This window comes from Struthio camelus, chromosome 7, assembly GCF_040807025.1.
Source record: "Struthio camelus isolate bStrCam1 chromosome 7, bStrCam1.hap1, whole genome shotgun sequence".
Classification (NCBI taxonomy): Eukaryota; Metazoa; Chordata; class Aves; order Struthioniformes; family Struthionidae; genus Struthio; species Struthio camelus.
In genome coordinates, this window is record NC_090948.1 from 22,237,391 (window position 1) to 22,262,919 (window position 25,529).

The following is a 25,529-nucleotide window of genomic DNA, read 5'->3' on the forward strand; positions in this document are numbered from 1 at the left end:
GAGTAAGAGTGCCACCATAAGTTTGCTGGAAGGTATGGTTTACAGCATGGTTATTTAGAGCTGATGTTCCTGTCTCATGTTCATTTCCTTATACGTTACAAAAATGAGCACATATAAATAAAACAGCAATGATGCATGAAAGCTGACCTTGAGCACTCAGATCAAAATAGGAGATTCAGGGAAAATCTAAAAATTCACAGAGAAGAGAAATTGTTCGCTCTTCATTTCTGCATGTCGGCCACGCTATGACCTTACCCTGAATATTTAAATGTAAAATGAAATATCACAGTGTCTTTCAAATTATTCCTAAAATATAGTTCTGGAGTAGACTTTGTCGTAAAATCTTATCTGTGAGCAATTAAAAAAGGAAAAAAAATGCTTTTAAAGATCTCCTTGTAGAGTTAATCAAAAATAAAGAAGAAATTTTAAAACTATGACATTTCAAAGCTTTTTTAAATCATAGGATTAAATTTTTTTTCACTTTCTTATTATATACCAGACAATTTCTTTTGTGCAACATCTTACTGCAAGTTTTCTCATTTAGCAAAAATTGCTTTTAGCTAAATGGAAATGCCTATAAATGCTCCAATAGTGATTTCAGTGATTTCTTAAAATTGTTTACAATGTTATGAATATGTCATTGAAAGGCATTGTTTGAAAAGATTTTTCAATTTGAAAATCTGAAATGATTTTTCAAAAATCTTAGAAAACATAAATCAGGAGAAGATTTACTTTTTAAAAATGGACAAGTTTCAGCAATAAGAACAAAATTTTCCTTTGAGAAAAAGGATCAACTTAATTTCTGATTCATGCATTTTATCTTTTGCTCACCTTGCTAAGTAGCTAGTCAGTGACAAGCATAATTAAAATGCACAGGTACATGTAAAATAATTTCTTCTTCTTCAAGATCTTTTTTTTTTTTTCCATCACTTGCACCTATAAAAGTTTTCCAGTCTATTTGTGGCTTTCAGATGAGATTAGTGCAAATACTATATCTTAACAGCCCAATCCAGTTTCTGGGTATTGCTGCTGATTCAGCAAGATACCTAGGCACCTGCTGAGCTGAAATGCTGCAGTTTGCTCTGTCCCTGCTCAGTGTCGCTGAAACACCAGCGCCCAAGGGCTTAGTGCTGGTGTAACCGAAGGCTTGCTAATAGCAGTGAGGAACTTTAAAATAGGAGGAAGCCACAAGTGCACGTCTGTGAATGGTGCGGACTGTCAGTGTGGGCTAAATGGTCTTTAACACCAATGGTCAGGCCTGTAATAGTTTTTACCATGAGCCTTGTCCTGCCAGCCTTTTTCTGAAATGAACTCCTGCAAGAAGTTTTAACGGTGTGAGGCTTCAAATATTTACCCTTGTGCTTGACTCTGTTAACCTGAGTAAGCCCATTTACTTCAGCATAGCCAGAGGTTCATCTCTACAGCTGTATACACCACTGTCTCCTGGAGGGAGTCTCCTTGGATTGGAAAACTTTTCTTGTGGTAGTGTGAATCAGGGTCCTGAATCCAAGTCACTGGACTATATTCAAATGTAGTTCGACTCTAAATGTAATATGTTTTATGTAGTTTATTATTCAAGCTTCAATACGGAAGAGTACTGAAGCATATGGAGTCAGCTAAGAATTTTAATATATTTTAAGTTTAGGTGATGAATTTAGTTGAATAATAGATAAGAAATACCATATGGTTCTTGAATGCTCTATATAAATGTATATATTGTACACTTAGAGCTAGCTGAAAATTGGAGCATGACTTTTCTGGAAATGCAGTGTTCCCCTCCTCTTTTTTTCTAAGTTAAGAATGTTATTAGCATTTAGGAAAATATGTAATTGAAATTTGCATTTCAAAATGGTGATGAAAAATATCAAAACGTCAACCTGTGTGTAAAATCAGGATCAGCTCTGACATTTGTCTATAGAGAGGGTATATATGTAAAATACATCGAGTGCTTGTCTATACATATGCCTATATTTCTCTCTATATACGTGTGCATGAGGGAATATGCTCCTGACTTTAGATTTTAGGAAGAGGGCCATACATCATGACATTCCCCTGCAAAGCAGGTTGCTTTTTTACAGCCTTAAAATGTGGATCTGTCTGTCCATTTTGTATGAAACTCATCTAAGTAAGGAGGTGATGATCAGTTTGGATTCTGTTGAGCATTATTACTATTTTTTTAGTAATCTGATAAAAGAGTGTTACTCAGTTGTGTTACTCAGTGGAAACCAGTCTTAACTGGGAGTTAGAACAGACTCTGACCCACTCATTGTAATCATTCTTGCAACTCATAATTACCTCTGTGTTGGTAATTCATGGTGATCTCAGCTTCATTTTTGATTTGACAGAGCTTTAATAGATCGCTGATGAAACTACTTCCATGCAGTTGTAGCTGAATTATGACAGCTCCAATTGGGACACTGGCTCTGTATGATGAAGCTATCTGGCGAGTCCGCTTACAAATTGATCTAGTTGAGTTATGACAGTTATCTGATGCTTAATGCTTTTTGACCCTGCAAATTTGTAGTCGCTAATGTGGAGAAACGTACTTAGGTCCTTTCTCTTCCTTCTGATTTAAAGTGACCAAGACATGCAGCCTGTAAACAGGCTATCAGTGTAGAACTGGAGGTGCCTCCTATCCCATTTGACAGCATCATTGCTTTGATTATGCTTACGGTACACAGATGTGATTGAAAGGTCTTGCTGGATGTGGCATCCTAGTGGCCACATCAACTACCAGGTGTGGATGCAAGCCGTCAGCTTCTCATCAGAGTCACAGAAGCGGAGCCGACAGCACAGCCAGCGCACACCAGCTTCAACCTACCATCTCGCTGCCAGCACTGCCCGGTTGTTTCCGTGCTGACCTTTTTCCCTTCGCTGTCTTGTCAAAAGCTACAATCTACGATCTGACAATAACTAAGGAAGAAAAGGACGCAGCCAGAGCCAGGGCGCAAAATTAAATAGAATTAGCCATTTCAACAGACCATCATCTGGAACATATTAATGCTCCAGAGCATTTGAAGGGGCAGACTTCTTAATAGCAACAACCAAATCCAGTACCAGCTATTCATATTTTTGTGCAAGCCTACTATTGAAACTGTATTGTCAGTTTGTGCTGGCAGACAGGCTATTGCAAAGGAGATGTTCTCCTTTCACAACTGACTGTGCAGAGTGGTGGTGACAGTGAAAAGAAGGGCAGGAGAAATAAATTGTCTTGACAAGACTAAAGTTCTGGATGCAGCTTTTATCTTGGATGTTCTGTGCTGAAAGTCTTTTATTTGCTGCATCTTTTTAAAGCCACTGAAATAGCTAACAATTAGGCCTTTGGCTGTTGCCTTTTAAGACCATTATTTCAGGGGAGGAAAAAAATTATGTATTTTATTTCAGCAAGCTGCTTTTGTATGAAACTGAGAGACAAAAAAAAAAAAAAGACCATCTTAGTTGGGTAGTTATGTTGCTTTGGAGTAGGCTGGCTAAAAAATTCCAGTGCAATGCGCAGTTGCAACCAAATAGTTCTGGTAGGTGAACATCAGCCAAGCTTGCACTCGGGGCCAGCCATTGCTGTCAGCTCTGCTGGTGGAAAAGGGATGCTGATCAAGAATAACTCTCAGGATGTCAGTTGAGTGAAATGTGGAGTGGCTCAAGGCATGAATCAGACTTGGAGCAGCTCCAGATTTATACTGGAGTAAGAAGCAGCCGAGTTTGCCATACAATCCACTTTTATTTGTTTAAAGAAGTGCACACCCCTCCCCCCAATGGGAACCAGGAAGTATGACCCTTCCCTTAATAAACGGGCCAAATTTTGATATTAGTTTTGCGCACTTGGCTCTTGGCATGCTCATTGAGGTCTTGAATCCGCTCGTCCGTCTTCAGCAAAGTGCCAAAGCATGTGTTTCACTTTAATATGCACTGCAGCAGACGTTTTCTTTTTCCCTCCCAAACTATCTTTTCAGATACCCCCCCTTCCCTGCAGCCTCCGCTGCTTCAGAGCGTTGCTCTAAGGACAAGTTACCAAGAGGAAAACTGGAGCGTGGGTTTCCAGGGCTTGATCACATCTTCTCTTGCGCATGCCCATGCCCTGTTTGCCCTGAGTGCTAAGTTGCATTAGACTTTGATGTAGTGAGACTATGTTTTTGGCAAGAACAAGCTGTTTGTATGGAAAAGTTAAAGCAGCGCTTCACATCCTCATGTTAACTTGCCTTGCAGTAACTTGACTGTGCAGAGCAGGCAGACTAAGCTTAATATGTATTTCATACACCTTTGGGCCTCATATTGTGTTATCCAGTAACAGTCCTTCATCCAAAGCATACAAATTCTATGGCAGGGCATCATATGAAATGATGTCAAGAGCTAGCTCTCCCTTATGTCACTATAAATTAGGTACTGCTCCCCTCAATCCTACCAGAGTTGTTTTCCTCTCATTTATAGTGTTTTGGCCTGCGTATAAGTGATAATGCATGTGGACTTGTTTGTAGTTTTAGCTGTTGCTAGTTGAGAATTTCTCTGCAGTTTATTCCAATTTTCATCTCTGTAACTTGAAGATTAACTATTCCCAGGGTATTGTGCTGGTGTTTAATTGATGTGAGAAGAGAGTCAGGCCTCAAATGCTGCTCAGAAGTGAGCCCTGTGGAGGAACTGCATTCAGCTACAGTATAGGATTTCTGTATAAGAGTGTAGCCTGTTTTTGGCTTTGTCTTGCTGTGTGGTGTGGGGTCTCAGCTGGCTTCTTGCATGTAGCATGGGAGAGAGATTCAAAAAAGGACAAATTCATAATGTGTCTTTCCACCTGCCTGCATTGAAGATGATAGCTCTGTGGTCAGTGTAGCAGCTGTGCTGTATTTGGTGACCTAGAAGGAAATTCCCATTGCCTCTTCCCCCTCCAGCTACCTCTTGTGTCCGGCTTGGCAGTTCTGGGCTGGCTACAAGAGGAGGCCTTCTCCTGTGGCTGTACGGGATGGCAACTGTAACGCTGTGTCAGGATCACCTCTGCATAATACAACGGGAGGAGTGGCAGATGGCTGTATTGTTCTGCTATCAGAGAACTAAGGAGAAATGTTATTCATACAGTTTTCAAAGTTCACTGTAAAGAAGCTGAGAAACAAGTCAGGTTTCTTAATATCTTCTTCTATCTTCTTTCTTAAATTACCTTTCCCACTTCTTATGTATCTTGACTACATGGACTGCAAGTGTGGCTTCATAATTGACATAACTCAGCTGGTGCTACCACCACTTGTAATGTCTCTACCCGCTCCCTCCACCTGCGCGTTTCTATTCCTAGCAGGTGTTCAACCAGCCAGATAACCTTACCAATCTCGCTGGCAACAGAGGGTTATTTTTCAGGTGCGTGAACAAGATCATTGTACAATAGCACGGTCAGCGGTGGCAGCAGAGGGAGGGGATGTGCAGCTGGGATCTCACTTCTGAGATTCTGACATTCCCAGATTGGCCTTCCCAGGTGTCAAACTGCTTTATCAATAGAAAAACTATTGAAAGCTTGTCTGAAAAGTCTGAGGAGGCTTTTGCTGCTTGAGTGAACAAATTGCAGTTCCTTATCATAGTAACAACAGAAATCCCAGGTGTCCCCCTTCCCTGATCAGGGCCGAGGCAGCAGAAATTTGGGAGCAGCTGAGCAAGCACTTGTTCTCTGGCCAGTGGGCAGCTGGAGCAGGTCTGATGTGCCAGGTCTCTTCCTGTGCCTTGGGTTGTTTCTGCCTCTGGGATAGGGACCACAAAGGAAGAGCATGAAGAAAATGGCAGCTCCTAATTCCTTAGTGACTCCCACGTGCAGCAGATGTTAGCACTGACGTGCACTGGCTCAGCTGTTGCATGGGCAAAGATTGTGTTACCCTAGGGCTGGTACCAGATGCAAAGCCTTCCTCTCTGATTCACCAGGAGGTGTGTGTGTGTGGGGGGGGGGGGGGTCCAACTTTCTCTTTGTTTTCCAGAATGAGCTCCTGCTGAGATCCTGCCAGGGAGATTAGGGAGAAGATTGGTGTGCATGGTTAGCAAGGGTGTCTGGCCTGAAAGCAGAGGAGGAACCATGAGATGACATGAGCCGAGTTAGGCTCACAGTATTACCATGCCATCTTTAATTAAGGTGCTGAGGCCCTGTGAGATGCTGTAGGAGCAACCTTGAGACGAATGCTACTCTGAAGTGCCAGCACTACTACGGCACTCTGGGCCATTGCTGTTGCATATTGTGAGAATCAGTATGAATCTTTTCATTTGGACATTGGGCAGAAAGCAGCCATAGTCACATTGTATTTCGGATCACTCTGGAAAGAAATGCTATGTTAGAGGGATAAAGTTAGCTTTTTTTCATAACTCTTTCTTATTTATCCTTACAGAATCCTTTCAAGTTGTGGTAAGAGGCAATGGCTTTTATCACGCAAGAAATATCGACCAGGTACTCTGCAGCTTCAAGCTCAATGACAGCCTTACTATCAGTAAGTTTCCAAGCTGGTGAGAGCTAGTGCCCCATGCGGTGATGTCACCTCGTGGGACACAGCCCACCTCCCACCCAAGGTGGGGATGCAACATTGCACTGGATGTGGGGGAGCTGGGTAGGAAACTATGCCTAGCAGAAGCTTGAATTCCATCCCTGTTCAATCCTGCGGCCTGTGGGCGTTGCTTTGTGAGGGCTTATGGGGGACATTCTGTTGCACAGTGAGTTGTGGCCTTATTGTAATGGTTCAGATGGGTGATGGATACAGCCAGTGGGGACTGGGTATCAGGTTTTAAGGGGGAGGAATAAAATCGCTCCCTATTCCCTTGTTTATCACCAGTTTAAAAAAAAACAAACAATACTGTTATGATCTTCTGGTGATATATTCAAACTGAGTCAGGAGATGCTCGCCATAGAGCAGGGCCCTTCTGTGCCTGGTCAGTTGCTCTGTGACGCAAGTCCCTGGTCTCATCATAGGGAGCTTGTAACGCGGACACTCACTGAAGCTGCTGTGCTAAACAGAGGCTTTTGTTTGGTGTCTCAGCAGCCAGGCAAAGGACTGAAAGGCCAAAAAAGATTGAGTGTCGAATTTTTCAGCAGTCTCTTATTCCCAAGTAGCAGTGTATGTCTGGCAGGGTAAAGCACGGTGTGGGGAGGGGAACTTTGCTCTTTTTCTGTATACGCTACCCTTGTTGGCTGAGCACAGTAGGGGCTTTTATACGCTGTCGCGGTCAGTCTGGTGCCTTCCCTAGCAGTGAATTCACTTTCAAGAAGGAGCATATGAATTGCTCCTTCATTTCCTATCCTGGCTGCCTACACGGAGGCTACATTAAATAAACTCTGGTGGTCTCATTCTCATTCCAGTTACAGATGCCCTCTGCCAGAGGTTTGTTTCTTGTGGTTTACCAGGTAGCCAGACTTCAGGCTTTTTCTTCGTTGTCCCTATTCTAAAGGCACCTTGACTGGATTTTGTATGGGGAGTGCTAGGGCTGACCTGCATTTGAAAGTACAGAAGAGGAAAACTACCCTGAGTCCACATCTTGTCCATGCTTTGTTTTCCTTGGATTAGGTCTGCAACAGCTGCAATCTAAAATTATGATGAGAGACTAATCTGTGCTGGCCAACTTTTTGCCCCCAGGTTGGCCCTAAATTCACCAGTATAACTTCCCTGCTTTAGCAGGGATGAAGATGTAGAAATTAGTTTTGTCTTCATGTGTGGTTGGGTGGGTGAAGCACGAAGCAGCAAGGGAGAACTCTTATGTTTTGTTGCTTGAATTTACCTGACTTGAGACTTGACTGCTCTTTCTGTTCAGGGAAAAATAATCAAGTACACATAAGCTAATAGTTTTTACCCACCCTAAATTCACATAGGGTGGACTCTTGTGGACCTGCTGGCTGGGTTGACTCCTCACTGTCTTTCTCTGGACATGTACCTTAGCTGCTTTGCTGGGCCATTCAGAGCTCAGCTGTAGTCACAGCAGTGACCTGCTCTGCTCTCATACCTCAACCACACACTTCTAGTGGGATGTACCACTAAAAGGTACAACGGAAGACCATTGCAGGACCTCCCCTCTGCGTTCTGGGGATTCGCCTTTGTGGATGTGAGTTTAGAAAGCAATAGCAAGGGTAAGCACTGCTGACCCTTGGAGCAGCAGAATGCAAGGAGGTAGCAAAGCACCCATTGCCTTGCTTTTGGCTCTGCCTATACCGGCCCCCTGGAAAACAGGACTGGTTGCAGGCACTGCTGCTGCAGAGGGAAATCTGGGAATGGGAGAGGCAGCAGCTACTGCAGGATGGGTCCTTGTGGTAACAGCAGTCCTAGCCCCACTCTGCCTGTCTCCCATGTATGACCCTCTATGGCTTTTCCTCCCTGGTCTCTCCACTTTAGCTTCTCCCCTTCTGTGTCCTTCCTTTTCTCTGGGCACAGACAACTCAGCCTTTGTCTCTCCTCTTTTTGCATGTATTTGGAGGTGTATAGAGTGCAATTTTGCCTGTGTGTCTGAGAAGTCTTGAGCCACCCCTGGGGTCAGAGTATTTGATATGAGTAAAGTTTAGGTGCACTTTTCAGATAGACAAGAGGAGTGTTACAGAGCCAAGTACTGGGATAACTGTTCCTGTTGATACCAGTATAACATTAGCAGGCTAGAAATACCACAGCTAGGAAATGGAAGAATATTGCTGTCCCTGACAGCAGTTATCAGCCATTTTGAAGCCAACTTTGAGTAACCGGTACCACTGGGTAATGCTGACCCTTGCCCATATGCTGAATTCATCTGTGGCCCTCACTGAGGTCAGTACTTCTCCAAGGGGTGGCCTGCTTGAGACATTTTCTGCTTTACATCCCTGACAGTAATTTTCATTTCTTTTCAGATGAAAAGCCGACCGTTGTTCATGATACTTATTTGCTTTGTCCTGCCCCAGTGATAGAAGATGCTGGACAGTAAGTATTGTTTTCCAGCAAATGTTAAGAGAGAGGGGATTTCTAGATGAGGAAGTCGTTACTAAGCCAGAGGCTCAGAGTTTTGCCCAAAGTGCCCAACTAAGAAGACTTACTTGTGATAGGAATAGAGCTATCCCTTATGTGCCAAATCCCCTCCTGGTATGAGAAAGAATAGCCCCACGCTGGGCTGGGTCTTTGGCACAGCTTAATCAAAGGCCCTTTTGGTTCACGTCCCCATATTGTGACCATGCAGTGCTGAGAGTGAAGCTGGCATGAATGGTGCTGTGGTGCCGGTGTGGGGGTTTTTTGTTTTGTTTTTTTGTTTTTGTTTTTTTAAAGCTCTCTGGTGCTCTCAGCCAGTCTAGTACCCTCAGTGGAGCAGTGCTGGACAGGGCACACCATGCAAGAGGTGGAGGGGGTCAATACCTGTGTATGTGGTTCCCTGGGGGGTTGTGGGGAGTATTGCAGCCACATATATTATTGTAGCTAAAGGAGGAAAAAGATGGTCTTAAAAACTTAAAGTCCCACATCAACTGGGCCACAATCATCCTTGCTTCCTTGTGACCATGTCTTACTGTCTGTAGAGATGCAGATGTCTGCAATGTGTTGCTGTGCATCTCATTCTGCTTTAATGGATGCTGGTGGATGTTAGGATTGCCCCTTCTGTTGCATCCTGCCCAGGGCTTCAAATCTGCAGCAAGAACTGCAATGCAGCAAGGTGTTACTGTGCTGCATCTCCACAACTTCCGAGCTCCACCTGGAAGAGATTTCCTGATAGGACATCTTGGAAGTCCTATCCAGGTCTGGTCCAGTCCAGGTGGTGTTCTGAGGCTGTCAGCTTTGAATTGACTTGGAGAAACTAGAGTAATAAGAAAAGTCAGGAGGAGTATGTTCTGGATGCTAATGGGGAAAATGGGAAGAAGAATTTTGAATGCACACATGTGATTTCTCCTGTGTTCCTTGCTCCCATTTTTCAGACCAAAAGTTGATTGAATTCTAAGCAAACTCTTCATTTTGATTAAAAAGAAAAGAGATACTTGATTTAAATTCCTTTGCTGCTGTTGTAGATGTTATTTCCTGTTTTTTGCCTTGCTCTGCTCTTGCTAGTATTGGCATTTTTCAGCTGTTTTAATCTCCCAGACTCCTGAGTGAGATGGCACAAGGCCCTGACTTCCACCATGGTGATCTTTGGTCTTCTGGGTGCTTACATATGTATTGAGGGTGAGGTGGGAATGCTGTACTTGTAGGTAATTGTAGGGAGGAAAGTTTAAGTAAAGCCACAAAGAGACAGCTTAGAACAGCTGCCAGGGTGGTGTAAATTCTCAGGCCCCTTCTATAATACTGGAGAATGACTGGAGCCAGATTATGCTTTAATTTCACTGACATTTCAGTGTTCTTCCCTGACCTCTGCGGAGGTACTCTGGCTTTACCTGGTTATAAAAGGAAACACAGTCTGTCTCTTTAAGCTGCAGAAGGTGGGCTTGTCGGGGGGAAGCAAAACCTTAAAGAAGTTTCTTGTGCTATCTAGGCTAGTATTGCAAATGTCTGAGACTACATTATGACTCACTGTCCTAGTGCCCTTTGCCCCAGGTGGGATGAAGCCTGTTTTAAAAAGAGCGTATGCCCCAGCTCAATTAAGCCAACATAAAAAGGCTGGCTCCTGGGCAAGCAAAGAGACAAAGGCAGGTAAGCACCTGGAGCCATGAAACTGCCTTGACTCAGCAGGACATGTTACCCATGCGTGTTCATGAGCCAATGGCTAAAACACAGCTGGAATAAAGGGAACAATGGTTATAAAGATGACACTAAAAATAAGTGTGTCTGTTTGTGCTTTAGGGTGGTTTTCCTACAAGTCAGCATGAACAACGGGCTAACATTCATCTCCAGCTCTGTCAGCATCACCAGCACACAATGTGTAAGTAATTGCAATGGGGCTTGACAGAGAAACCATGAGATCTTGGAAAGAGACGGCTGCTCTTCAGGCAAAACCTTCTTGAAAGAGCATGAGCTCTCTACGGCTTCTGCATCAGAGTTATTGACTGGATCCTAGGAAACCTTTGAAAAATAACTAGAGCCGGTTAAGATTAAATTATTATTGATGATGGATGGATTATTGAATAAGCAATTACAACCAAAGATTCCCTGCCTATTCCTGTCCCAGGGAAGAGAGATCTTCACATCTAGGATGTTACTAGAAGGGAATCCGTGAAAACCAGGGGATGAGCGTCAGGAAGCAGCACCCTGTAGAGCATTAGGATCCACTATGGGATCTAAGGTGGAAGATGTAACTGTTAGGGCTTGGATGCAGGAGGGTCATAGCATGCAAGAGCCTCTCAACTGTCATGGTTATTTTTTGCTCGGAGCTTACAGCATTGGTTCTTAGACCTCCTCAGTTTGCCTCCGCTGTAAGGTGTTTTTGCAGTTTTAATGGCAGGAGGTGGTTGCTTCTCTTGCTGTCATGGGGGAAGACTCAGAGGAGTTCAAAGCCTCAGATCCTGGGATGAGCTTCTTGTTAATGGGCCATCCTACAGCCTAGCCAAGGGAGTGCGTGCTGCTGGGGGGAAGTGATGGCTGTGACACGTGTTGCTCTGAGGTGATGTCAAAAGACAACCTAGGCCCAGGAAGAGGGTCAGGGATCGACAGCTAGAGGTGATCCTGTAACAAAATCTGGTTTTAGAATCAAATAATCAATATGAAGAAGCTGGCTATTTGTAGATAAGCAGTCATCTTCCTTGCCTTGGGCTAAGAATAGGTGACACCCGTAGCTGGTGTGAGTTAGCATCATTACGTTATCATTTATTAGTACCGGAAGATTTGGCCCTGTGCGTATGGACTACAAAAAGCTTGCCAAAGTACCTAATGCCAAGCATTTTGTATCAAAGTTGAGCTTTTTTATTAAAAGGATTTTTGTAGCCTACACGAAATGCTGTCATACTGGTTTGTAGTCACTGTTGCCCTTTTTGACAGCTGCAGAGCAGAAGGGCAAGAATGAGGATAAAAAGACAGCAATGGTAACTTGCAAATTTGATTTTCTGATGTTTCCAGCAATGAAGCTGGGAAATGTCACACTAGATTGAAACAGTCCAGGGTATGGGGACTCGGAATTTATCAGAGATGTTTTTACTGCTTCACCTGATTTTATAAATTCTTCCTCCAAGTTTTCTACACAGAAAACTGACATTTTCACATTTTACAGCCCTCTTCTACCTTAGGTACAATGAAACCTTTTTAGTCTGCAGTGAAACACAAGTGTTAACTGGTGCATTCAGTTACCCATACATCATTTATTTCTAATGGGGACTGAAGTCTTAGCCCTAGTTGGGGTCCCTACAGGCCAGAGCGTGGATGGAGGAGGCTTTCATCACAGTTGCCTTGGGATAAAGAGAGAAATCCAATCTCCAATCCTGTCAATCCGGCACAACTTTTGACCAGCTCTTGTAGATTGAATATGAAAGAGGCAAGGGGCCTGATTCTCAGCTGTACAAACCAGGGTGGCTCGCTCCAGTCACATCCCACAGACGGGGAGGTTGGCAGCTCGGTTTCCAAGTTTGTCCTTAATCTCTCACATTCTGCTCTTTTTGTTTTAGAGACTCCCTCCGTTTCCTTTTCTCTCCTATTTGCTTTTCTGTGAGCGGCAGGCAGCTGGCCTGCTCCACTCTGCTCCCCAGCTGGCTCTTCTGTCCTTTTTTTACAGTGAGTATCTTCTCCTGACTTTACTCCTGTGTAATTCCTGTGCTCATTGCTGCTCAGCTGCATGAAGCCTGCTGTTTCCTTTTCTAAGTCCAGTTTCACTACAACGCTGTGTGTACTTGATCGTTGGAAGAGGACTTTTTAGCTTACGGTTGCCAGCAGCTGCTAGGCTGCTGTGGGCAAACGTCTCAGCAATTTATACGAGCACTTAGCATGGGAAAAGCAACTCCTGGGAATAAAGACTACAAAACAAGCAGGTAATGTCTGTTTGGAGTAACAGTAGTGGTGATATGTGCATCTGCTGTTCATATACAGCATCAGCGCTGTGCTTGGATTTGTTTTTAAAGGAGGGCAGGAATATGTCCTAAAGTTCAGCTTGATTTTTTTTTTTTTTAACTCAGCCTTTTCTCAACAAACTGACTTCACCAGGAATTCACATCTCCCAAGCGTCTGCTTTCCAGATACATTAGCACTGCATGAGGGCATGGGAGGGACAGAAAGGGGGGTTGCAGTACTGAGCTGCAGCTGGGCAGTGTCTTCTCACAGGACTCCATGGAGCAGGAGGCTGTGCACAAGTCGCAGGGCTCCACCTCGGCTTTCTCAGCTCCATGACCAGATGAGTGAGGTGAGCTAGACAGCACATCCCAGAATGGGTCAATTTGTTGCATCTGTAACAAGAAGTCACAGAGCAGCAGAGAGGTGATGCTGTGCTGTGGACGTGCGGGATTCTGGCCTGTGTGGGTAGAAGAGGGGGTAACAACCCTGACTGTATTGGTCACATGTTGAATGTGTCAATACCGACAGCTCTGAGATCTGGCCTGAGGAAGAACTAGGTACCACTCCAGTCAGTCACTCAGGATCTCACCCAGACTTTGCAAAACTCTGGTCAGCTGGTACTATCTTTTCACTCTCAGTCTCTTCTCTATCTGAGGGGGAAACAGATCCACTTGGACCAATAAGGGGAACTGCTGTTATAAGGAGGAGCTAAGCATGAATTTGTGTTGTCTGATGGGAATTCAGCAAGTAGTTTTCAGATTTAACAAGGTGAATCTCATGGACTGTATCCTCCATAAATCTTCCTTGGAATTTGCTTTCTTTCTACCCATCCTTCCACCTATCCTTATTCCAAAATCTCTCATAGCTTTCTTCCTAGCCAGTGGGCTATTCCCTGTAGCCTGATTCACAGACCTTTCTTCAAGCTGTTTTTACCTCTTCCCAGTCCCAGGCCATTCTCCAGTTTGCTATCCTGTTTTTCCTGTTCTCTGCTACCCCTGCTGCTGAAATGAACCTCTTCTCAAACTCGGAAAATCCGCTGTTGAAGAGTTTTCTTTTGACAATATAAATGAAATGGCTGGAGCGTGGGAGCTAATCTTAACATCACCCAGAGTCCAGTGCAGTCCAGGGAAACTGCATGTCCCAGCCTACTGCTCTACCTCCGTTTCAAATGTTTAATTTTCCAAAAAGCTGTGTGTTCACTGTGTTCTGCTGCCAAGCAGCATATGAACACCTACTTTACTCTAGTTGTCAGGGCGATACCCAGAGTCAGCACATCTTTTGAACACATTGACATGAAATGTTCCAGGTGGGAAAGAATCCATTAAGATTTACCCAGGAAAATCAAAGCTCAGGTCTTCTTTTGTTGCCTGGCTACCCTGAAAAGCTAATCTCAAGTGTTACAGAGGCTATTTTTGAAATAAAATCTTTTAAAATAAAATCTGGACTCAGTTGTGAGTGTAGACACTGACCACCTGGTCCTAGAGTCCTACTGTTCTCTGCAGGGAAATGGATTATAAGGATTAGGAAAGGTTAAAGCCATGACTACAGCGTGGTATAAAAAAAACGGAACCAGTTCCAGGCAAGGTTACCCAGGAATCAGCAGCATTACAAACTGGTGTGCGTAAGCATTCAGTTTGGGTTTGCGTACGCAGTTTGGGTCGCGATGCAGTGCGGAGAGGTTTGTGAGCTGATGAGGCTGAGCTGATGAGCTTGCTCTGCTGTGTGAGGTTGACATGCTAACGTGCTCCACCATGCCCATGATTTGAGTATCAGCATTTGTATGTTTTGCATCTCTAGCAATGAAGGGTTACTCTGCACACTTGAGAGTCTGTGACCACGTGGCTTGAAATGCCCCTTGGACAATATTAAGGGACCTGTCAGCCCTGATTTGGGAATGGCTCATATACAAGTTTAGGACCCTTGAATCTAGAGGGCTATAGGCATACCGTAAATTCCTTTGCTAACAGGAGGTGCTTCCCTGAATCACAGCTTCAGATACAGGTTGGTGGCACTAGATACTGATGTGACCCTAGCGATAGTGGTGTTTGACTGCACAATCTACCTGCAAACTCACAGAGAGGAAAACATGGTTCACCTTAATTGTGTGACTTAAGGGCACCTGCCTTGTTTTTTTTTGTTTGTTTGTTTTTGGATGTGTTGAGTAATCGTCTTGTTTGCAGCTGACTGGGACGATCCTTTTCATTGCTCTCCTGATTCTCTTTCTGCTGCTGGCTCTGGCTGCTCTTTGGTGGTTCTGGCCTCTTTGCTGCACAGTGGTAAGTACAGAATTTTATTCATTTGACTTTGTTTCTTCTCTTCTCTGCCTAAGGCCTGAGTTAAAGTGCTGGACTGAGCAGTTAACTTAGGGTTTTTTTGGTGTGTGTGTCTGTTGTAAGGCCCTGATACAGTGAAGTGCTTAAAGCACTTGTTTAAGTCACTGTGGTCCAGATTTTTTGAAAGTTACAAAGTCTAAGTGATTTTGACAATGACTGAGAAGTGTAAGTTTTAAGTGATTTCAGGCAGGGTTTTCAGCATGCAGATATTGTTAAAAGACTGGCCATTTGGAGCTTGTGGACAAGTCTCCAGTGAGTAGCAGAAAGTTATGAAGAGAAGCTGTTGTCAGTCAAGCTGCTCCGTAATCGGATGTCAGGTAGCTGCAACAGTGTAGTGCTGAACCCAAGACGTGGGAGTTGTTACCTTACTTTTAGCAAGAAGCAAAACCTATCATGCTGCTTCTCATTTCTTCGCATAGCACTGGACAAAGTGGCTTGAGTCTGCAGGGTGCCATGGATTCTGTATTGCATTTCGTTATGCCACACAGACAAGATCTAAATCTTATATGTCAGTGTAGTGTAGGGTGCTAAGTACACCTGCTGTTATTGACAAAGAAATCAGCTATCTAGATAATTTGAAATTTGCACCATAGGGTGAACTGATGCTTAAATATCATCACGAGTCACATGCTGCAATTTCTTTGGGCCTTTTTAAAAACATCTGTAAAATGCTATTGCTTTCACATTATTTGTTAAGCATTCAAGTCATAGGATTATATGTGGAGTTAAAAGTTCTGGGCACCTCACAGAGGCCAGTTAGCAGCTGATAGGCCTTGAGCCCTGATCTCTTTACTAACACGAACATTGATATCAGTGTGAGTAACTAGTCTGCTGCCTCTGTTCAGATTTCATGCTGCTGTGTGCCATGAGTGATCACAATCATTTCAGTGAGGCTTCTCACAGGATTGATGCTTTGCACAGTCAAGTCCGGTGTTTGCAGAAGGGAATAGTAAATGAAATCAATATGTGTCATGGTGGAGGTGATTGGATTGCACGTGCGAGAGAGCCTTGACATGCTTCTGTCCTTCTTCCTGCCGCTGCCTGAGCTTGGCCTGAGTTTCTGTAGCTCCTACAGAACAGGCTTTGAAATCTGCTGAGGAAGAGCATAGTGCTAATAATATGTGCATATGTTGTTATTGCCCTTTTTAGATACAAGAGCTGGGTTTTTTTTTAATTCTTGGAAGCTGCAGATTGAGTGAATATTTTGTACTAGCTTGATAATCAAACGGCATATTTAAGGCAGAGCTCCCAGAATATGAAGCTACTTAATGAGGTGCTTCTTGATTAATTGGGTAGTTCAATGTGTAGATTTAGCTTCTTGTCTACATTTATTTTATGCTTGTTGAAAAGGAGTGGGACTAATGGAAGGATTGAATGTGCAGAGGCGGAGCAGGGCAACCGGTCTGTGAAGTGAGTGGGGAAGCGGAGAGGATGCAGCGCTGAGAAATGGGTGAACCCTGCCATTAACTCAAATTTATCCTATTCGTTATGTATCCCAGGTGATCAAGGAGCCGCCTCCACCACCACCTCCAGAGCCTGTAAGTATGCTATTTTTGAGCTGTCACAGTGTCTGCAGCCGCTGTAGTGTATGATTCTGCCCAGGAAGGTCAGTGCTGTAGGTGTCATAATGACACCTTGAAGGCAGTGAGAGGAAGTCTCTTGGGCCAGGACAGTTATTTCTGCCTTCTGGCTACTGTATATGCATATAGTGAGACTATTTCCATCCACAGAGAAAATAGTTACATAACTCAGAAGTTCACAGCCCTGCAGTTCGTATGGTATTTTGTTCCTTCTGCTGCACATCAAGTAGGTGCGTGTGAAAACCTTTGTTTCTTGAAAACACAGTAAAACCAGCGTGCTGGAGGCCATCCCTCCTCTGGTAAAGCTGCCGTGCTCTCAGCAGGAGCTTTGCCTGGGTCAGGAACGAGGGATGGAGCCTGGTGGCTGGAACAAAGGGCGACGAAAGCCACAGTCCTGTGGCTTTGGTGCAGGAGTGGGAGACGGGAGCCTGCCCTGGCTGCGCTTCTGCTGCAGAGTGACCTTTTGGCAGGACATTCAGCCTTTCTTCACCTAAGCTTTGAGCTTCTTTGAGGCAGGGTAGTATTTAGCTTTTTGGGACAGTAACACGCAGGGGCCTTAAACCTTGGCAGAGGTATCACTGTGCTATTTTGATAAAAGCAATAGTAACAAATGTATCTCCAGAGTAAACTCACGCCTGCCTGTATTCCTTTCCCAGACGCAGACAGTTAACCGATGGAAAAATACTTGCCTAACCCACAAGAGAAGTTTAAAGTTTGCTGCTAACTTGCTGTAACTTGGCATGAATATCAGGAGGCAACCACAGCTGCTGTTTTGAGGTTGCCAGAGGCCACCACTACTGTCTCTGTGATCCTGTTGTTTATCCTGGGCAGCAGTACTGTGACAATTTTGCTGTAGAATATGCACCAAAAATCATACCTCTTTGTGGGTGATTAGTGTTGTCGTGAAGCATGCAATTGCAGCCATACAGTGTTTGAGGGAGGTTTCAGAGTGCCTCACGCCCGTGGAGCAGAATTCCCAGATGCTTTGGGATTGTTCTCGTCAGCAGAGATTTTAAGTCAGCTCACAGTCTCTTTGACAGCATTTAAGCTTCCAGAAATAACACAGAATACAGATGTTATCCATCCATTTACTTGGCCATGTCTTTTCCACTATGGATGGTTGCTTTATTATATATAACACTAGCCTCCTAGGATACTGCAACCTTCCCTTTCGCTAATGTAGTCTGATATTGCTATTATTAAACTGAATGTAGTTATCTTAAAAAAACAAACAAACAAACAAAAACAAAAAAACCACTTGTTCTAAACCACAATCATTAGCTTTCCATCATTTTTAAAAATCTATGTGGTGGCTGTTGATATTCTGTATGTGGCTGTATGCGTTCAGTGTAGAGAACACTTGGTATAAATTCATTTTTGAATGGACAAGTATAAGCCATCCCTGTTAACTGTATGCTGTCGGACAGACTGCTACGGTTGGGCTTGTCAGCAGCAAAGGTTGTTAGATGTGAAGACTTGAAATTTATATTATAGCCCATGGAAGAGGCAGGGTATTATAAATAGTGCTTAAGTTCACAATGAAGTGAACCACAAATTAAATAAGGCAGTTGATGTAATTCACGAGACACTGTCTTAAAAGTGGCACAAAATGGGAAAAAATGGGGTTGTTTATTTTTTTTTATGCTCCTCCAAAACAAATTCATGCCTTCCTAATAATGTATATTTTCCTGGCTTTAAACCTCCTGCCCCCTTACCAGTAATGGAATTATCAACTCTAGTCTTGCCTGGTCATATTAAAGAATGTGTTGGAGGAATTGACCCATGAACTGAGAGATCAGATGTCACTGAATAACTTATGGAGATACCTTTTCTCCATAGCATAATCTAACAGTTAAGTAATAATAAAAAAAGCATTTTTTTAAAGTTGTTATTGGCTTTTGGACTCTCAATTCTTTTCACATTCTAATAAAAACACATAGGACGACTTTGGAAAAAATGTCACCCAGTAATCTGATAATAATTTGTGCCCTTTTCTAGTATTTGGATTTGTCTTCTCTTCTCACAGAGAAAAACCAGGTCATTTCAGGCAAAGTATTTCTAGAATCATACTTACATTGATGAAAATTAATAGAGGGCACTGTGCGTGGCCAGTCCAAGAGCAGCACACAAATTAGTGTATGAGGTGTAGGTGGGGTGGTTGTTGTTTTTGGTTTTCTTAAGAGCATGAGGAAAGGAAGTGGTATGGTAGGAGTCTCACCGGGCCCCTTCCTCAGCTATGGCCATCGTTGGGGCCGGCAGGGAGAGCGTCATGGTGCGGCCATCGGCTGCGTTCACTCGGTGTAATGCCAGGGAGCCTGCGAAGCTTCAGTCGCTTCTGGGGCTGGGGACGTGTTCCCAAGGTGGTCGAACCAGAAACGTTTGCTAGCTTTTAGCTAAGCAAGAAAAGAACGAGGAACCCAAAGTAAAACCCTGAATCAGACTCTCCCACGTTCCAGAAAAAAATCTGCAGTCTTTATAATTGCAGGGCAAAAACTCTGGATCTGAGCTTCCTGAAAACTTGGAGATATTCCAGTCTCAGTCCCAGTTCCAAGCTGTACAGCTTGAGCGAGTCTCTACAAAGCATCAAGCAGCGCAGAGTAACTGGTTACAGCTGCCACGAAAAAGGGCTTGACGCACATGTTCGAAAACTCACAATAGTAGCTTTTTTCCCTATTAGGTGACATTAAGTTCTGAAAGCACAATTAATAAATGATTTCTTTGGGTAAACTGATTGCCATGTTTTCTGCATAGTGTAGTGGCAAGCCAGAATAATGTACAATTCATCTCTGCTTTGCCTTCCCTTAAAAGTCAGTTGTGATTTTGAAGCTGAATGCATATTTAACTAAATAAAAGCAGCCTGAAGAGGGGAACAGGCAATCCTCTTTGGCTTCTCTAGTTAAAATTGCAGCTGCAGAGACAAGAGACTTTTGTTTGTTATCAGCACAAAAGTGTAATACACAAAGCCAAGTATCCAAGGATCGGACCGTAGGATGCTCACTTGTTTTCCATAGCTTATGCCATTTATAATGGATATGCGAGAACAGCAGCAATATCTCCCTGTCTTTCCTATAGGAATCAGATGATGAAGATGGATTGCCAAAGAAGAAGTGGCCAACTGTGGATGCATCTTATTACGGAGGCCGAGGTGTTGGTGGAATTAAGAGGATGGAGGTATTCGGCTTGGGTTTTTTTTTTTTGCTGTTGTAAAAATCAGAGCATTTAATTGTAAATGTTATTGTAAATTTAATTGTAAATGTTAGCAATACATTTCTTTAGCAATACATAAGGTTTCTGCTCTGATGGAATAGAGACTGGGATTTAATTTGGGCCTGTCCACCTGATTGCACCTGCCAACCAAGCAGACAGACATGAAGCTGCCATCATTTGTGTCCATAATTGAGTCTAGCGTTATTAGCAGGAGCAAATTAACAAGTTCAGAAATGGGATAAGCACCAAAAGAAGTTTTAATTTACTGGATCAGATCCTTCACTGGTGCAGTGGGGTCCAGTTCTCTTGACTCAAGCAGAGTTAAGCAAATTTTGAGCATTTGAGGGTGCAGTGAACTCTGTGCCTGGCTGGAAGCAATTGGTTTTGAGAACTAAAACCAGTGATTTTTCAATTGAGCATTAACTCCTAATGCACTAAAAATCTGCCTGGGGAAAATTTCACTTTTGATCCTCCGTGGTGACATTGGCCAATAAATCAAATCCTACCCTGGGACTCATGCACAAGCCAGACTTGATGTGTGAAGTGAGGTATTATTGTGAAAGAAATTTGCCTTGTGCTATCGTATGGCTTGTGTGTTCCAGTGGATAATGCTGTAATCAGCTGCTAACACCTGTAAGTCAGCATAACATAAATCAGTTTAGATAAAATAAATCAGTTTAGTATTCTCAGCTGTGGTTAATATAACTATGAGGCAGGGAACGGGCACTCATTTATGTCAGCTGAGGTAATGGTGTCTTTCAGGGATGTCACACCAGAAACTCCCATTAGATCTAAAGAGTAGCTGAGGGAGTTACACTGGTATAAGGCAAACAAGGATCTGGACCAAACTGGGGCTAGCAGAGAGAAAGTAGTTGTTTCTCTGCAAGTCTGCGGTTGACATACTGTATTTTAATACTCCTGCACCGTTTGCCTCTAGAGAATTTCATTCTTGATGCTGAGTAGCTGAGCAGCCCCATGGGTCATACGCTGCCCTCGAATGCAGGAACATGTCTCCTTGAGACTGAGTCAGATCCAAAAAGCAGAATTTCAGGACAAAATAGTTAATGTATAGTATATGAGGATAAAGCTACCATCCTCTTGTGCGGTTATGCTAGGTCTTCTTTAGAGGAGCTGTTTTTAGCAGTAGCAGCGCAACAAGTTTGAGGGCTGGAGCTCTTAAGAAGCTTTTCAAATACTTGTCCACTGACCTTATTTTCGCTTTTGAACTAAATAACAGGAGCTCCTTAGGGCTAGCTGTAAAAACAGCTTTTATTCAACTAGTGCTGCTGCCCTCTTTTTGAAAGAGACGGTGGGAAGTATATTACAGCTGTGTCCTACCAGAGCAGAGTGCTTCAGCTTTCACTTGGAAACGGAGGTTAACCTGTCCTGGATGTTGTGACTCTCTCCAGGATCTCATGTTACCAGACAATGCAAATGCTGATAGTGTAGGCTGATTTTGAGAGAGAATATTTGACTCTTAAATGCATTTCTCAGATTACAGTGAGAGTTTGGTGCCTTCATGAATTTGGCTTCATGTCCGGTAGCATTTGGGTCATCTACTGGGTGCTAGGTTAATATTTGTGAAAACCACATGCCGGTAGGGACCGCTGAAGTGTTTTTACTTACAACATGCTCTCCCGACTTCAGGTGCGATGGGGAGACAAAGGATCAACAGAGGAAGGAGCAAAACTGGAGAAGCCCAAAAATGCTGTTATTAAGTTGCCAGAGCAGGAATATGAGCCATGGGAACCCAAGCCAAAAAAGCCTCACATGAGAAAACCCCCTTCCCAGCGGAAATGGTACACACCAATCAAGGTAATGTCTACCCCTCAGTTTTACAGCACGTCTCTCATGTCACGTGTGTTACTACATCCTGTGACCTCAGCACACCCTGTCTTATCGTGGCGGGGGGAGAGCCTATTTAGAAAAATGGGCAGGAGCCCTGAAATTTGCCCATTTGCTGGAACATCTGTTTCACCAGGCCCTGCAGTGCATCACTTATGGGGGGGGGGAAGCGTGGCAGAAGGGTTGGAGGGTGGAAGCAGAGATCTTCCTCCCTATTCTCACCTCTTCTTTTTGGGTACTTTTGAACAGACAAATTTGGGATATATGATACTGCAATCTACTGGGGCCCCTGTTTCAAGGCAGTGCCCATTGAAGACAGCACACACAGAGGTTCAGATGGAGCCTGCCCTCCTTGCTGTGTTTGCACTGTGATGACGGCCTTGGGTTGGGATTCAGTTCTGTTCCCTTCCAGTTCAGCCACAAGACATAGCATTTGATTTTGGGCAAGTCACTCAGCCTCTATGTGCTTTTTCATCCTTATTTCTCCCATGTCATTATAGTATCTGATGTCTCCCTGTCTCTGAGGTATGTATCCTCACACAACCCTTGAGAAATAGGGCAGTGCTGTTATCTCCGCTTGCAGACAGGGAAGCTAAAGGCCGAGTGCAGGCCACGTGAGTGACGTGCCATGCTCCACCAGGAAGCTGGTGGCAGCGCCCCAGACCAGTGCTTTATGCACACAGGGATAAGGCTGGGTCCATCCCTCCCCTCCCCCCCCCCTTCCCTGGCTGCCTTGCAGGTAGGTTTAGCAGTACTTCCATTTACTGACTGGAAAATACCGGTGACTTTTGAAAGCCTATGTGGGTAGCTTGGTAGGTAGTCTTTTAGCTGTTTATCCACACTGTGTTTCATCTCCAGTCAGTACAGTAGACAGATTTTTATTATCTTACCTTTTGCAAACATATCACCTTTCAAACTGTACCTGTTAGGGAGGGTGTTCACATGAAGCTACAGTCATCCTTTGTGTGACCCAAGCAGGGTGGATTTGGCCATGTGTGTCACGTGCACATTACCCACCAGGGGCTTGGCTCTGGCTGTCCGGACAGGCAGTATGCAGAGGGCTGAGGGCACAGCAGCAAGTTATATGCAGACAGTTTAATACAGAAAGGTTTGGTCAAGTCAGTTGTCATTTAATCTCTGTTATTATCTCAAGCCTTTTTGGTCATGTCATATGTTTTTGATTCCAGGGCAAGCTTGATGCGCTATGGGCTCTGGTTCGACGAGGCTATGATCAAGTCTCTCTTATGAGACCGCAGCCGGGGGATAAGGTAAGGCGTCACAGACGTGCAGTCATGTCGCTTCTCTGTTAGCAGCAGCAGTGTGCTCTTCCAGCCTCCCAACCCCTGCCCTGCTGATTTGTTTGTTGTTGTTGTGCTTGTGTGTGTGTGTGTGTGTGTGTGCGCGCGTAAAGCTGTCTTGTTCCATCTTACCCTAAGGCTAAAAATTTATCACCAAATCCAGAGATCTCAAAATGAGCTTAAATGTTTGCTGTGGTGTCTATTTGTCCCAAAAAGTCAACAAGAACGTTTCCACTGAGATGATTGGAGCAGACTAGGGTAGAAGTGGGAAGCTGCAGCAGTGTACAAGCATCTTTTCATCACTATAGGTTCTTTGCCTTGCTTTCCTCGGCACAAATGTGTGGGAATCAAAGGATGGATTCTTTGTTTATGGGTTATTTTGGTTTTCATTTTAATATATGGTAGTAGTTTCACAATGCTAAATATCCTTCCTAGCCAACTGCAAAAAGCACTTTGCAGACTTAACAGTAGAGTTAAGTGGTTGCTAATAAGAGAAATAGTGAAATGTGCAGGTGATGAAGAAACAAATTCTAACAAATTTAACAGAGAATAGAGTTTCTGCAGAATTCCATGCAGAGCCACATTTCTCTGTTATATCCTGTATTTAGGCAGAGTTTTTAGTGCCTTGATAAATTCTGTTGGCCAAAATATAGATCAGGAGTGTGGCCTGGAAGATGCTGGAGCCAGGTGGCAGTCCTGGCCTGTAGGCTCCCAAAGGGTAGTTTCTAGAGCGTCTCGTTGGCTTCAGTTTCACTGTAGAATTAGGAATGATTTTTTTTGTTGTTGTTGTTTGCAAGAGTAGTCTATGAAAAGTGATAGGGGATTCCTCATGGGAACGGCAGGGAGTTTGTCCGCATCTCTCTGAGCTATGCACATGTCTGCCTGCACTCTGCCTCTGGGTTACTTACAATAGCTCAGTTAGGAGCTCTCTCACTGTTTCCCCATGTGAGCCTGGCACCATTACAGCTGTGTGCATTTTGTTATTCTGGGGGAACCACTCTCTGAGAATTGCTGCTTTGAACTGTTTCACCTTCAAATTTGGCTTCCTGCAGTGGAGCTTTGAAGCAGGAGAATCAAGCAAAGAGGGAGCTATTCTTCTCCCTCCCACTATTCCATACCCCCTCTCTGGCCAGAATCCGTACGTTTCATTACTCTTGCTCTCAGGGGAAGGGGCCATGTTACAGAGCTACAGCAGTAGGGGTCATAAAGGGCTTTTCTGGGGTGAGAGTGGTGCACAGGCCTTGTCTAGCTGGATGAATTTCTGTCTTAATAACAGACTTGGAAGGTAGCTCTGATCAGCTTCGTTTCGGGCAAGTGAGTTGAATCCCTCTGGCTTTTTTGGCAAAATACTGCTGTGGCATTTGGCTAATTATTAGCCAAGCACCTCAGCTTCAGTATTTAAGTGTCTTCCATTTTGCTTTTGGTGTATAAAGGAATTGGGGGAACAAACTCAGCTTCCTATGTGACTTTGTAAAACGATCTTTTAACTTGTTTTATTAAGCTGCATTTTCCTAGGCAGCTGTGCTCGAGACACCTTATTTACTTTTTAAGCACGATCTAGAGCTTCTGAATAGGCTCTTTAGGCCCAGCTGTATTTTGATAGCACTAACATTGTATAATATGAACCTATCCTCTGCCTTTCACTCGCTTGGTTGGTACATTTCTATCGCTGCAGAGCACAAGAGAGCCTCTGTTAGTCAGAGCGGTCAAGAAACATGCAGGGGGCTGGCTCCGAACAGGGATCCTCAGTTACTTTCCTCCCAGCTCTGCTGTGGGGAGGAGAAGGGACTAAAAAGGGGCTATGTAAACAGACCAAGCTGAAGGATTGTTGTATTAGGGCGAATATTAGAAAATCAAACATACATCTGGGAAAAAGGGCGGAAAGAAACCTATTGAGTCACACTGGGTAGGAGAATAGGATAACCTCTGTCCCCTGGTCTGTGAAACTAGCTAACGCCAAAGAATATTGAGAGCGAAGCAAGAAAGGGACTAGCCATCACTCTGTTGTGGAAATAAAGGGCAGCACAGTCCTGTATTTCATGGAGAAAGCTAACACAGAAAAGAGCAAAGTTATACATTGTTTGGTTGACTTTTCTAGTAGCAATCCCACAGCCCCAAATTGTCCCTTTCTGAGCTAGGCACTTGCTGGTGGAATGTGTAAATATGTCTGTACAGCCATACCTACTTAGGTGTGTACACACACACGCGTGTGGTTCCTGGTCTGAAGAATGGGGAAATGCAGTCAGTGATATGAGCAGTTACCCTAGACCTGTAACGCTACCCGAGGTATGTACCTCCAGACCTGGAAATCCAGCTGCGCGGGGCTGGAGGAGGCCCGGCACTGGGGGGGGGGTGGTATGCGCAGGGCAAGCATCAGCCTGACCGTGCCAGCCCAGGAGGAGCCCAGGTCACTCACGT

General features: G+C 44.0%; 1 protein-coding gene across 2 annotated transcripts in view; it reads left to right on the top strand.

The window, feature by feature from the left end:
* The window catches only part of ANTXRL (ANTXR like), a 61,560-nt gene that overhangs the window by 18,357 nt on the left and 17,674 nt on the right, over positions 1-25,529 (top strand). For both annotated transcript variants that reach the window (XM_009677879.2, XM_068950213.1), the window contains 8 exons: positions 6,345-6,443; positions 8,813-8,882; positions 10,719-10,797; positions 15,029-15,124; positions 16,681-16,719; positions 19,834-19,932; positions 21,616-21,783; positions 23,001-23,081. In XM_009677879.2, coding sequence (XP_009676174.1) covers positions 6,345-6,443; positions 8,813-8,882; positions 10,719-10,797; positions 15,029-15,124; positions 16,681-16,719; positions 19,834-19,932; positions 21,616-21,783; positions 23,001-23,081 — 731 coding nt within the window. The remainder of the gene's footprint in view (positions 1-6,344; positions 6,444-8,812; positions 8,883-10,718; positions 10,798-15,028; positions 15,125-16,680; positions 16,720-19,833; positions 19,933-21,615; positions 21,784-23,000; positions 23,082-25,529) is intronic.